Genomic DNA, 14,135 nt, shown 5'->3' with positions numbered 1-14,135 from the left:
TCTATATCCTCAATTTCTCTGATCATTGAAAGAGAGCTAGGATGGAAATGTCTTCAGAAAGAATATAAGTGAAGTTGCAATGTAAAACTAAAATTGTGATGAAAACAAGAGGCAAATCACTCCTAAGATTCAGAGAGAATCTCATGCCATGATGTCACTGAACTCTATTTGAATTCTACCACCAAACCTAGAAATACTGTAATGCTATCGCCATGGCTTTCTTTGGTGGTAGAAGTCGGGGATTGTTATACTTGGGATTTTGAAAAGCTAAGTCCTTTAGGAATCTAAATAACACAGCAGCATTTCTTCTATTTATACTTTTTTTTCCTCTTTCTCTTTAGTTCTCTAAATTATTTGTCCTTTACAGGCTTTTCAAAAAATTCCTTTAGACTCTAAATGGAAATCCATTAGTAAAGGCCAACTTATCATCAATCAAATACCATATAAAGGTCAACTGGTACAACACATCCCCATCTGGTCTCCCAGCAAAAGCCAGCAGGCCCATTCCAAGACTGTTTATCCTAATCTTTTAAAAACTAAATATGATCTTATCATTTTTAATAAACATTCATTGAATGAACAGGAAGGAAAAAAATACAATTAACCTCATTTCTAGGACCCCATTAGTTATTTACTTCTGATCTTTTCCAATGGTTGAACTACAGATAGTTAACAGGGTTAGGAAAATTTATCTTATATCCAACACAACAGAAATGACCCCAAAACATCAGGCTTCAACACCTGCACTTTGTGAAAAGCCAAGCTCTGCTCATTCAGCCCCAAACCCTGAACATCTCTTCTTGGATTGATGAACTTTTAATGCTAAATTCCTAATGGAATCACAAGTTCTATAAAATTCTTTAAAAAATACTGCTACTTTGATGCAATGGAGTTGTACGTAGAAACAGGTCAAAATGCTATTTTGAAAACGCTGGATTAAGACATATTTTATTTCTTATTAAAGAAAGTGGGCCACAGAATACTGGCTGAAACAATGACTTCAGAGTTTGCCTGCTTGGATTTAAATCCCAACTCCATCTCTAAGCTTGGGTTACGTATTTATACAATGTGCCTCAGTTTCATCAGCTATAAAATAAGAATAGTGATAGTTCCCTTCCTCATACTGAAGAATAAATGAGTTAATATGTGTGAATTGTTTAGAGTAATGCATGATTTGTTGATACTAATTTTTGCTCTAATTAAGGTGATAATTTCTCTCTTTCCCATTAAATCAACCAACAGAAATGGTAGATTGAAAGATTTCTACATGGAACTACACTAAGCATTAGCAGAGGGAACCCTAAACAGTAGAAAGCATTGACCTAAAAATTTAAAGGCAACAACAAAGTGGGGGCGGAGAGAGAAAGGAAGGAAGGAAGAAAAAGAAAAAAGAACCCTAAAGAAATTGAGTTCCTCTCTGTGGTCAAGTACTACAAGTACAGACAAAAAAATGTTATTACACAGACAGGATGGCTTCCAGCTATGTGTGTGATATCATATTCTTTTAAAAGCTCATTAGTTTTACTTGTTGATTCAGCCCTAAAGGCACAGTAAGAGGAGCACAGATGTTTCTGGGGCTTTCCATCATTCTGTACTTGAGCAATAAGCCTCATCGAGAAGTTTGTCACATTGAGGGGAAAGGAAAGTGCTTCTCCCACTCATGGGCTACAAACTGCATGGGCTCACCTGGTGCACACCTTGCTAGCTAAAGAGATGGTGAGAATGTTTTAAAGTACAAATAACTATTAGACCTTAGCTAGAAAGCTGTATCACCAATATATGATCTAGAAAACAGTACCTTACCCTACAAAGTGACCCAATACTCAAGGAAGCCTGGAGTGTGCTTGGATTTGTGATGTGCGCAAGCTGAAAACTAGAATCAGGGCCCTGCCACCCATGATCTCTTTATCACTTCATCACAAAATAATAGTAATAGTGATCTTGGTTATTAGAGTTCCAAGTGCACAGCAATCAGCTGGCACAGCAATCAGCTCTTCACCAAGTTAAAGACTTTGCGTACAGACTGCTCAGAAAGCTTTCTAATCAGCCTCTGTGGATAGATGAGGCCCGAGCAGGAGGAGTAAATGGGACACATCTCAGATAGGCGGAACAATCTTGATCCAGCAAGAGTTGTCTTCCAGCAGTTGCCAACTGTTCATTTTTCTACCTGCCATGGAATCCAACACACAGTCTCTGCAAGCATTCCACTGTGCCTTAGTGCCCTACCCTTCTGTGACTGAAACTGCCCTAGGTCCTCCTCCTGCTTCACAAGATCTCCTCCTGCTCCTTGCCTTACCCAGTGGAGGACACACCTTCACTAGGGCCTCCTCCACAGCATAGATACTTCAGCAAAGACTCCCTCCCTTGGCATCTGGAGATAGTTTACTATATGCACATCGAAGACATCGAACACCTTGTAATGCTTCTGGATTTCTATTCCTCTAATGCCACGTTAACAAATTCATTTGCAAAACTCACACCAGTTGGCTGCACTATATTCTGCCCTCTCCGGCAGCAGGTCCACTGACCTCTCTCTCCCCCTTTCTCACTGAGGATTTCCGTACCTGGCTCATGGAATTCCATTCTGCCCCAACCTTGCTGTCATCCTACCTTCAAAATCACAGCAACACCAACGACCCATTAATTTAGCCTCTCAGTCCTTTACTGCTCAGTACTGAATGACCATCTACAGCTCTAACTTAATCTTCCCATTTCCATGGTTCAGCCCCAGGACTCATCACACATAAACACTCAGCTTCAGAGACTCAAAGATGAGTATCCTACACACTTAACCATCTGTCAGGCAACAGCTCCAACAATACTCTTCAACTTTCAGTGAGTGTCTCCACCTTTCTAATCCTAATTCCTTTCCCAGTCTTCACTGATCAATTAGCAGGTGTGGCTCTGGGTCTATCATTCCATTTATTCTAATATTTAATGCTCTTATCCTATCATTTGACCTCAAGGAATGGATCAACACACCAGTCTCCCTTCCCATTATTTAAAACATGTTTCTGCCCAAGAATTATTTGTAGTATCCAGTCAAATGACACCTGAAACCTGGGCATATGATCCTTTTTTATACAAAAAAAAACTGTAGGATTTTGTAACAACACATTTTATAACATCTCGTTTTTATAATTCCATACTACTCCTTATGCTACCTGGTTCCCAGAGAGTAAGACTAGACTTTTCATTATTGTATCTATATGGTTTAACATAAGACTTGGTGCACGGTAGTCACCATTTTTTTTTTTTTAATGAAGAAACATAGCCGAATGTGTGCTTTATAAGTTACATAAACGGGCAAACAAGAGGAAAAGTCAATTCTCATTAACAGCTACCACTAGCAAAAAATAATCCCAAATGATACCAAAGGAATGTAAGAAATGACACGAGGGACACTAACTGATGTGGAATTTCAAAAGCTGCCTGATCAAGTGTGTCATAATATAATTTGTGCTATCAATTCACCAATGAGATTTTTTAAAAAAAATTAACAGGGAAAAAGAGCAAATTCTTTTAAATGAATATTTTCCTTTGGTATATGAAGACTAAGCATAAGTTCTTTAATTCAGCTAAATAAAAATCTACTGTGAAATCTAATTAACTGGGATAAAAAGAAGTTGAGAAATAAAAAAAAAGGTTAAAGCTAATCCCCACTTAAGTTCAGAAAACAATGTAAGTTAGAATCATTCATCCCTCTTAAATCTAGAAAACAAAGACCATCTGTATTTCAGGCAAGAGGTAACAAATATCTGTTAAGATAAAAATCCAGAAGAAACTACCTAAGGCACTCTCTTTCCTAATTTAGGTTGAAAGACAAACTTGAGCTTCCTAAATGCAATTTCAAACTTTACACTCAATGAAAACAAAACAAAACAAAAAAAGGGGTGGGGGGAAATAAGTAAGAACAAAGACAAACTAAAATTATTATTGTTTTGCAGCACAGAAACATTTTACCTGCATGAGTTTGGTGTCGTGTCCGGTATAAACAACTACGCCAAAGACCCACTGAGTATTTCTAAGCTGTGTACCTCTTAATAAGATCTGGTCAGGCCCAAGGGCAACAGGGCTAAAAGTAAGAAACAACATTGATATTTAATGATAGTCTGACAAGACAAGCTTGAGCTTACCCCTTAAATGTAAACCCACAATAAAGCAAATGCTCCCTTCAGTCAAATTTGATCAATAAATGTTACCTTTGGCTTAATCTACCAAAAAAAGACCCATGAAAATGTCCATTTTATTCACTCATCACTATGGAGAAAGAGGCTGTTATTTTTTCCTATGAAGTTTTAAAGGGAATTATGTCTCTTATAATCCTGTTGTGAAACAAAATACCTAGAAAAGAAAGAGCTAAAATAACAACCAGATGCTTATTCATTTGGAAAACCCAATTTATTTTATAGACTATAATAAGAAAAAAAATAAGCAATAAATGTATCATATCAAATTTGTCAAAGATAATGTAATCATCAAATAAAGATATGAGTGATAATTTAAAAATTCAAAAGGGGGCTATGTACACTGGCTACACATATTAAATGACAATCAACAAGCAAGTGCACTTAGTTATCATATTTGCTTTGGGTTGATTACTATGAACAGGTCCTTCCCAGCCAAGGGTCTATTGGAAATAAAAAGGAGCACCTGACAGGCTGTGGAGGCACTAATAAGGAGCATGCAGATAAAGGAAGGGCAGCAGATAGAGACTGCACCCCAACATCTGACCAAGATGACTCTCGGACAATAAAACAAATACCACGAGACAAGGACAACAGAATATAGACAATCCAGCACTGAATATCTATAGAGGAAGAATAACAATTTACTTATTCAACTTTCCAGAAACAAAAGGGGATTGGGGTCCTAGCTCAGAGGTAGAGCACTTCCTTAGCATGTGGGAGGCCCTAGGTGTGATCCACAGCACTGCAAAAATAAAAATTATAAAATACAAACAAATTCCATTTAGAAGAGAGCTAGCAAAAAAAAAAAAGGATAAATTTCTCGTACAAGTTTATTGACTGTTAAACAACTCAGGTATCTCTCCTGCTTTTTCTGTTTGTTATAGCTAAAACCTTTTCTTCTGTTCAGCAGGTCACAGGGACATAGGAAGAACAGACCCCTACTATGAACTTCATCTTAGGCCCTTGGGCTCTTGTCAAAAATCACTTCTTGGGGAATGGGGTTGTAGCTCAGTATAGAGCACTTGCCTGGCCACATTCAAGGTGCTGGGTTCGATCCTCAGCACCACATAAAAAATAAATAAATAAATTTATTTATTTTTAAAAATCACTTTTGTTTAAATGGAAGGGAAGTTTTAAACTGATGTTGAAATAGTTTTTCAAGAAAAGCTCAGTTGGGGCTGGGTTGTAGCTCACTTGGTAGAGAATTTGCCTAAGAATTAAGCTAAATATGGAGAAATCTTATAGTTTTCAAATATTATGAGACTAGGAAACAAACAACTTTTCCAAAGCTTCAGTAACTCTTAGTCACATTATTAAAAAATAATGATAATAATAATAATAATATAATAATAAAGAAAGTTGACACCTTTGCCCATCTAAGTGCAAGGTACCGGTGAAGTCATAGAGGTGACGATTAGGCCCCTCACATTCTATGGTTCCTGTCAATTTCATCAACACCTCCCTCGTCTGCATGTCAGCAGTTTGACTCAATCCCTAAAATTTAAATCAAAAGACAAAAATGAACACTCTTTTCCATGTTTAAGGGACAACATTCAGCATTCTGTCAATCATAAGGATATAACCAGCCATCTACAATGCAATTATTGAATAAAGCAAATATCAGCCCCTCAAAATCCTTACTGATAGCTGGCAGCTTTTACCACAACAATCTCATGCAAAAGATTTCAGTTTAGCAGAAGATGAAGATTCCATGCTTAAATAATAACATATTGAAATGACTTTTAGAAAGCGTTCTAACACTGGTCAAGAAAATAAAGTATCCCTTCAATATTTTACACTGCCTAGAACTTGTTAATTCTTTTTTGATTTTTAAAACATTTTATTCTGAACATTTCCAAACATACATAAAAAACAAAATAGTATAATAAACTTCATTAATTCCAAATAGAAAAGAAAATGTCTAAATCTACGGAGAAAAGAAAGATCTGTAGACAGAATTATTGAATTAAACTTTAGTCAGCAGAAAAAGTGTCAATAATACATTAAATATTATTTCTCATGTTAGAATAAAATGTATGGTGAGAATAATTTTATTTAAGGCATGAAAATTTGGGGTATAATATACCACTCTCCAGAATTAGAATCTCAATTTCAACACAATGTAAATTGAGATACCCAGGGCCTGTCTACTCCATTTGTCCACTAGAGTTGCTGTTCTTTCCATCACCCAGATCAATCTGGCTGAGAATGTCCCCTCTCTTCAGCATCACAGATAGAGAGGCCAGTAAGATACAAAGGAAAACATGATACCCTCCCTCCATGACCTACAATTTAATAAAGTCCACTTTTTCTTGGTCCCTCTCAAAAAATTCCCCTTATAATCAAAGACACATTATTTCCATAGATTTCATTAGGGTTAAGGCCTGTCCTTTGGTGGCTGAAAAACTTCTCCACAAAAGACAATGACTGGTACATTTGGGACCAACTGTAACTTGAACATCTATAACATGAGTTATAAAGGTAACTTTACCTGACGTATTTTAAGGTTCGTCTCCCCATCTAGATTAGCTGTTTCGACATAACACATTGCCTGAGGTTCACTAAGGAGAGAAAAAGGAAAAAGAGGGCCACATTTAGTAACATCATCTCCCTAGATTCATAGCTCATCAACTATTATGAAAACCATGTCTGCTGATGAGTCCTTCAAAACACACTGTTATAAACAACCACATTAGTAGTAGTGATTGGTGATAAAGGAAGACACACTCTCCATCTTTGGGGCTCAACAGCAATACAAAGTTGTTTGCCCAAATAATCCACTCTCGAAGGCCCCACATAAGGACCCCCTGGCCTCAAGAAGACAGAAATGACTGAAAGTCAATGAGAAGAAAAGGATGTCACATCAAAAACACATGATGCCCTAAGTAAGACCCAACCACTGGGCTAGGGGAATCCTTAAAGGCTGAGGCTGGGCCTACACCTGACCAAAACATGTGGCCAGAACAAACACACTTTTTGAGGAAAATGACAGTCACAGAAGTTAGGGAATCAAGGCATAAACTTGACAGACCTTTTTGCTTCCCTGTACTTTCTACTGGGTCAAAAGGCAACTATTTAATCCAATACCTAATTTTTTTGTTTATTTATTTATTTTTCTTACATACATGAAAATAGTGGAATGCATTATAATCATAATTATCCATTCACAGCACTGTGGATACCACTGTATTTGGCTGATCTTTGCTCTGAACTTTTATTCATCAATTTTTCGTAACTCAGTATATAAAGTATGTTCACGCAAAATTATGCCATTATACATGAGCTCTCTTATTTTGTTTTTACATTACAATTCCTAATACACCTTTATACCACAATTTACCATATCTCTGTTTGTATATAAAGTATGTTGACACCAAATTCACCTCTTCATACCTAATTTTAAGGACAGCATCCAAAGAATTAAAATAAGTGTGGCAGATAAAACTCTTACTTCTAACCTTCTGATTTAGGTTAGTTGGCATAGTTAATGGCTAAGAGAATGGACCCTGCAACTCACTAGCTAAATTCAAGTCCCCTAATGCTACCTCAAGGAACTATATGGTCTTGGCAAGTGGTTTAATCTCTCTGTGTCTTGATTGTCCCACGCATGAATGAAGGATATCCAGGGTAGTTGGGAAGATTAAATGACACTTTGTGTTGAGCAGGCTACTCAGCACAAAGTGCACACTCAGGCACATGGAGTATCCTGATGATATGTCAGCTCAGACAAACCATCCCATATTAAAACTAAGTGATCTGAGGGTCACAGACAAGACTCCTAACCCAAACTACCAAGTGATCAAAGCTTTAACATGTCTAAAGAGTTACTCTGTTTCCTACGAATAAGGCCAAACATGAATCCCCCTGTTTACAGTGTTTTTCTACCTCCATAGGACACAGGCCCTATTTTTAAATTTTTCATCTCTAGCATAAAATGAATGCTAAGGCTCAGAACTTAAAGAATGATCAAATCCAATACAAGAAACACTGTTTGTAATCATAGAAAATGCAAACAGCATGAGGATCTATGAGTCTAGCCACCCATTAATATAGAAGACACAGTTTTTAATATCATAATTTAATCTTAAAATCAAGAATGGAAGTTTATCCTTATGCTGATTTTGACTTTCTTTCTTTGCTATATACTAAAAAAAATTTTAAAAAAAGAGTCTTGTTGTATTGCCATGGCTGCTCTCAAACTCCTAGTCTCAAGGGATACTCCTTCTTCAGACTTCTAAGTGCTAGAACCACCACTGTATTTGGCTGATGTTTGCTCTGAACTTTTATTCATCAAGCCAAGAGCTGCACTGTTCCATCATGTATATCACTGAGTGATGACACCTTTCTAGCATAAAACTACCTGGAGAACAAGGTAATGCCACTTGAGCAAATGGGGCTTGAATTGTGGATGAATAAAGAGCAAGTATCATCCTCAGGTCATGTCCACACTGAGACAATGCCTGTGTTTCTGTGAACACCTGTTCAAGGGCAGAACTGGGTTCTGCCTGGGCAGACTGTTATCTGTCTGACCCACCAGGAAACTGGTGCTGAAGTGTCTGATAAGTGCCCCCTGCATGCTAGGATGTATCACTCCACTGCCCTTGAATCAGTGTACTTATCAATGAGGAGAATACCCTAGAAAGGCCAAGAAGAAGTCAAAACCTATAAGAAAAAGAATTCAGAAAAAGCCTAAAAGGACAAATGGCAGAAACAAAACCAAGGGTCAAGGCAAGAGAAGGCAATTGAAAAAAACACAGGTTGGGTATCCTTTATCTAAAATGTTTGGGATTTTCAGATTTTCCAAGTTTGGATCGTTTTGGATTTTGGAATGTTTGTGTGACTGTAACAATTCTGCATCCCTAATCCAAAATTTTGAAATCCAAAATGCTTCAAAATCTCAAACTACAGTTAGCTAATAGAGTACTAACTGGAGAACAGGATAGTGAGAATAGGATGGTAACTCTGGTAATTCACAGGGTAGAACAGAAAAGATGGCTCAAGAGTTCTACAGTTGTTTTTTTATATATATTTAATTGTTGATAATATTCATTTCAAAAAAAATGTGCCCACTAGCACACCTGACCTGGAGGAGAACAGGACCATGTCTGCTGGAAGATACTGTCCATTGAGGACCTTTACGATGTCTCCCACTGCCACCTACAGAAAGGGACAAGGACAGAGAGGCACAAAAGAAAAGAAAGCACAAATGTGAGCAGGGTAGTTAAATAAATGAAGAAGAAAGTTATTATATAACTAAACCATGTCTGGCAACAGCAAAAGGAAAATGCTTCCACACAACCTGGAACACAGTCAGCCCTCCATGTCTGTGGGTTCTGCAGCACTAGATTCAAGCAACTAAGGATCAAAAATTGGCGGGGGGGGGGGGTGCCTGTATTTAATATATAAATTTTTCTTGTCATTATCTCCTAAGCAGTACTGTATAACACTATTTACATAGCATTTACATTCTACTAGGTCATCTAGGGATGTATATGGGAGGTTTATCTAAAGTATATGGGAGGATGTACTTGTGTTTTATGCAAATGATACACTATTTTAGATCAGAGACTCAAGCATTAGTGGATTGGGGTATCTATGGGGCATCCTGGAACCAATCCTCATGGATACTGAGGGACAACTTGCATCACCATTTCATGAAAAAGAAAAAAAGAAATGGAGAAAAGAGGTGCATCTGAACAATTATGAACATTACATTTTCTTACAATTATCTATTTGTTAACTAGTACTCCAGGATAGGCTATAATAGCCTTCCAAAAGCCTCCTGGGTAAGTGTCTAAAAATCACTTAAATAATTTCAGAAGAAGCACCAACTTAGAAAGACTGTGGGCTTCCCAATCAAGCAAGCACAGGCGCAAGTCCCAAATTCAGAGACACATACTAGTTCTATGATTGTGACAAGCTGCCTCACCTCCCAGGGCTCCAGAACCCTCACTTCTAAAATGGGAAAAGAATACCACTGGCTCTTAAGGTGGCATATACAGCATCTGGCACAAAATTGGTATATGAGTGTAGTCCTACTCAGCATGTGTGTCACTGAATGGACATCGTCAGTGACAAAGTCAAGGGAATTAGAATTCTCTATGACATCTAAAAAGAAGACCAAGTATTACAAAATTGCAAAATGCAAAATGGGTACTTAATGTTTCCTGTTTCCTATTCTAACCATATCATTATTCTTTTAGAAACTTATATGATATAATACTTGTGAAAAATTACTAGATTATAAAAACTAGCAGGTACCCGTTCTATTTTCTTTCAGGGAGGTAGGGGGTGACACAGTGGTAGAGCATTTGCCTAGCTTGTACAAAGACTGGGTTTAATCCCAAACACTGCAAAAACAAAAACTACTATTGAGAGAAGAAACAGTTTTCTGAAAGGTGTTCTATTAGTGCTGTGAACTGCTATCAAAGTGTGGGGGGAAGTCTAATTGGGTTCAACATAGACAAGGATGGTAAAAATTAATCTTTAGAACCCTGTGCATTTACAGTTAGTACCAAATTCAAAGACATAAATTAGTATTCAATTTAAAGGCAAAAGAAAGGCATATAATTAAAGTACATTCCAAGATAAAGTGAAGTTAAAGAATCACTGCTACAGAGCTATTTTAACAATCATCAGCACAAAAAGCAAGGGATATTTATGTAAATTTAAAGTACTTTTTAAAACTAAAAATTATCTATTCAGTTTAATTACATAGAAAAATCAGAAGCAGCAATTAACTTGAGAAAACACTAGAAAGAAAAATTAGTCCTTATTTCAAAAAAAATTTTTAAAAAGACTTTTTTTTTCCTAATTCAAAGGGGGAAGACAAGGGAAATTACAGCTTTCTCTCACCTTTATTTCTAAATTTAAATATATATTTTTTTTCTAGTAATCAAGTATTAAGAAGTTTCAGGGCTGGGGATTTAGCTCAGTTGGTAGAGTGCTTGCCTTGCATGCACAAGGCCATGGGTTCAATCCCTAGCACCACAAAAAAAAAGAGAGAGAGAGAGAGAGAGAGAGAGAGAGAGAGAGAGAAAGAGAGAGAAGTTTCAAGTTCATGAGAAACTACTTACCTGGGAATCTGCTTCAAAATGATTTTCTATTTGATATTCTTATACATGATTGCCCCTTGCATATGTGATACTATCTAAAAGAATTAATACAGTGGAAAAGAAACCATTCCAGGCCCCTGAGTTCATTCTAGCCTCATAGGATTCTTCAAGTCTCTTACTGATGAAGGAGGCAAAAAAAAAAACGCTCTCAGTAGTGACTAGAGCTGTTGAGATCTAGCTGAAGGCTGCCTGTCCAGTTCCACCCCAGGAGCTTGCTGCTTGAGCCTCAACACATTTTGGATTAGAGTTATTGCTTTAGACACCATTGTTCTCTCCCACATCCCTGTGCTCACTCTGAACTATACTACGTTGTACAGCTGTGCCTGGTCCTCCCAAACAACTCAATTTCACACCCTCTTCCTTGAACATTTCTTGAGAAAATCCTTGCCTGACTAGAACCAATCACTCCAGATTAACTGCCCACTGAAGATGTTCCCAAGGCACCTGCACACGCCCTGGAGAATTCAGCATGCCAACTGTCTCTCCACTATACCAGTTCTTGAGTGTGCACCCCACTTCATCCTCATCAACCTCTTCCCATAAACTTGTTAAAAATGCAAATTCTAGAACCTAGTGTATCACAAAATCTTGGAGGGGGCCCAGATCTGTGTTTGATCAGATTCTGAGGTGATGGAATGCTGGCCAAGTGTTGTAGACCACTGCACAACAAGGGCAGGGGCCATGCTCTATTCTTCCTGGGCAAATGGATCTATAAACAAATAAAATGCATTTTAAATTTAAAATAAAGATGCATGTGGCAAGGTATTCAACAGGTGTGTTGTTGCTGTTGGTATTTTTCTCCCAAAAGTATGTGGGGAAATAGAAATGAGCTTTAAGGAAATTTTGAGGCCATCAACTTCTGAACCCAAAAATCTGTGACCATCACTCCATCTCCCACTGTTTTAAGTAACATCAGACAATCCAGATCCAAATTCCTCTTCACTCTGGTCCCTGTTAGGATTTGTATATGAAGTGTCCCCCAAAAGCTCCTGCGTTAATGAAGGAATGCTCAGAGGTGAAAGGATTGGATCATGACAGCTGTAATCTAATCAATCCACCCTAATTTAAATGAACTAACTGGGTAGTAATTGTAGGCAGGTGGGATACGGCTGGAGAAGGTGGGTCACCGAGGTTGTGCCCTGGAACAGTCCTCTTCCACGCAGCCCCTCACCCCTTCCCTCTCTCTGATTTCTGGCTATAGTGAATGGAGCAGCTGGCCTCCACCACACTCTTTGTGCCATGATGTCCTGCCTCACAGAGCAATGGACTCGGCCAACTCTGGACTGAAATATCTGAAACCATGAGCTAAAATAAATGTTTCCTCTTTTAAGTTATTCTTGTTAGGTACTTTGGTCACAGTGATAGAAAGCTGACTAACACAGAGCCTTTTCTGGGGAAGAAAAATAAAGGGGCAATTCCTCAGGGCCGTGGGGACCCCTGACTTCCTAAGCACTAGCAGCATTTCTCTCCCCAAAGTCAACAATTTCTAATGTCTTGACCAAGAACTACCACACTTCACTTGCACATGACGGGGAGACCAATGAATGTGGGCAGCACAGGACCTCTAGATGGCTATAAAGGTTAAGGTGTTATGAAAAACACTATAAAGGGGAAATTTCTTTAAAAGGTGGTGGATCTTGTAAAAGTAAGCAAAAGTAAACAAAACCAAAGTGAAGGCTGCAATAACCATATCCTGGTCACTCTTTTCAGATACATAAGACCATAGGACATATTTAAAACATTGTTTGCTAATTGTTTAGCAATAAAAACTATTTTTAGTTGCCCTTCTAAAAAGCTGTTTTCTCTTGAAATCATCCGCTTTGATGAGACTAATGAGAGGACTAATGAGAAGCATCCCTGAAAAACATCTCTGATCCATTAAGAAGGTCCTCTTAACAGACTCACTTAAAAAGCTAATTTTATCAGTTACAAAATATCAAGATAACAGACCAGATTTCTTCTATATTTCCTGTTCATTATTTCAAACAACCAAAGACCACCATTCTCGAACCTTCCCCATGTCATGCTTCCAGGAATATGGTCAAAAATCATTTCTTGCTACCATGAAGTTAAGAGCAGCAACTATTGTTCATGTTCATCTACTCCCACCTCAGAACCAAAACACAGGATGTCCTACTCAAACTCTGTATTTAGTGATAACTCTTTCACCAATAATTATTAGAAATGAGAATCTCAAAGTTTAAAAAAAAAAACAACTCTAAACATCTGAATTTAGGTCAAGAGAACAACAGAAAATGTTTCTCACATTGGGTTTAGAAATGCTTTGAAATTTGAGAAATGAAGTTCACAAGTACATTCTAGAAGTGGCCAGAAACAGAGGAAACCCTCATCAGCTCTCAGCAGACCTAATGGAAAAACTTATATAAAATGGAGATGACCTGACCTCAATGAAAACTTTATATTGTGTAATACGAACAATTCACTACAAATCTCTAAATCAACACCTTCCAGTATTATCTTTAAAATTAGTTTTTACCTCTTTCCATACAATGGTATGCCACATACCATTTCTTAGCACTGGAAAAGAAAAAATAAACACTGAGTCAGTTAAGATTGGTGACAATCAAATAAAAGCAGCTTCCTAAAAATCCAAAAGGCTCCTTTTAAACTTCTATTTATTAATTCTAACATATCGTATCCTTTGACAGAAAAACATAACATCATTATCCACAAAAATGGAGCCCCAATCTATATACTCTGTAACATACATACATTTCTGCAAACACATAAATATTTATGTTTATGTAAAATCTATTTATGCCAGGTGCAGTGGCACATGCCTGTAATTCCAGCAGCTCAGGAGGCTGAA

General features: G+C 37.5%; 1 protein-coding gene across 2 annotated transcripts in view; it reads right to left on the bottom strand.

Annotated features, from left to right (window-relative positions):
* The window catches only part of Atp8a2 (ATPase phospholipid transporting 8A2), a 638,978-nt gene that overhangs the window by 451,602 nt on the left and 173,241 nt on the right, over positions 1-14,135 (bottom strand). For both annotated transcript variants that reach the window (XM_058580786.1, XM_046448077.2), the window contains exons 6-10: positions 13,803-13,843; positions 9,274-9,347; positions 6,682-6,751; positions 5,557-5,684; positions 3,964-4,075 (exon numbers count right to left, since the gene is read on the bottom strand). In XM_058580786.1, coding sequence (XP_058436769.1) covers positions 3,964-4,075; positions 5,557-5,684; positions 6,682-6,751; positions 9,274-9,347; positions 13,803-13,843 — 425 coding nt within the window. The remainder of the gene's footprint in view (positions 1-3,963; positions 4,076-5,556; positions 5,685-6,681; positions 6,752-9,273; positions 9,348-13,802; positions 13,844-14,135) is intronic.

Source organism: Marmota monax, unplaced genomic scaffold (genome assembly GCF_021218885.2).
Source record: "Marmota monax isolate L192 unplaced genomic scaffold, Marmota_monax_Labrador192_F-V1.1 WCK01_AAM20220418_F8-fsc00043, whole genome shotgun sequence".
NCBI lineage: Eukaryota > Metazoa > Chordata > Mammalia > Rodentia > Sciuridae > Marmota > Marmota monax.
Note: the sequence above shows the minus strand (reverse complement) of the source record. Positions and strands in the feature narration are given on the sequence as shown.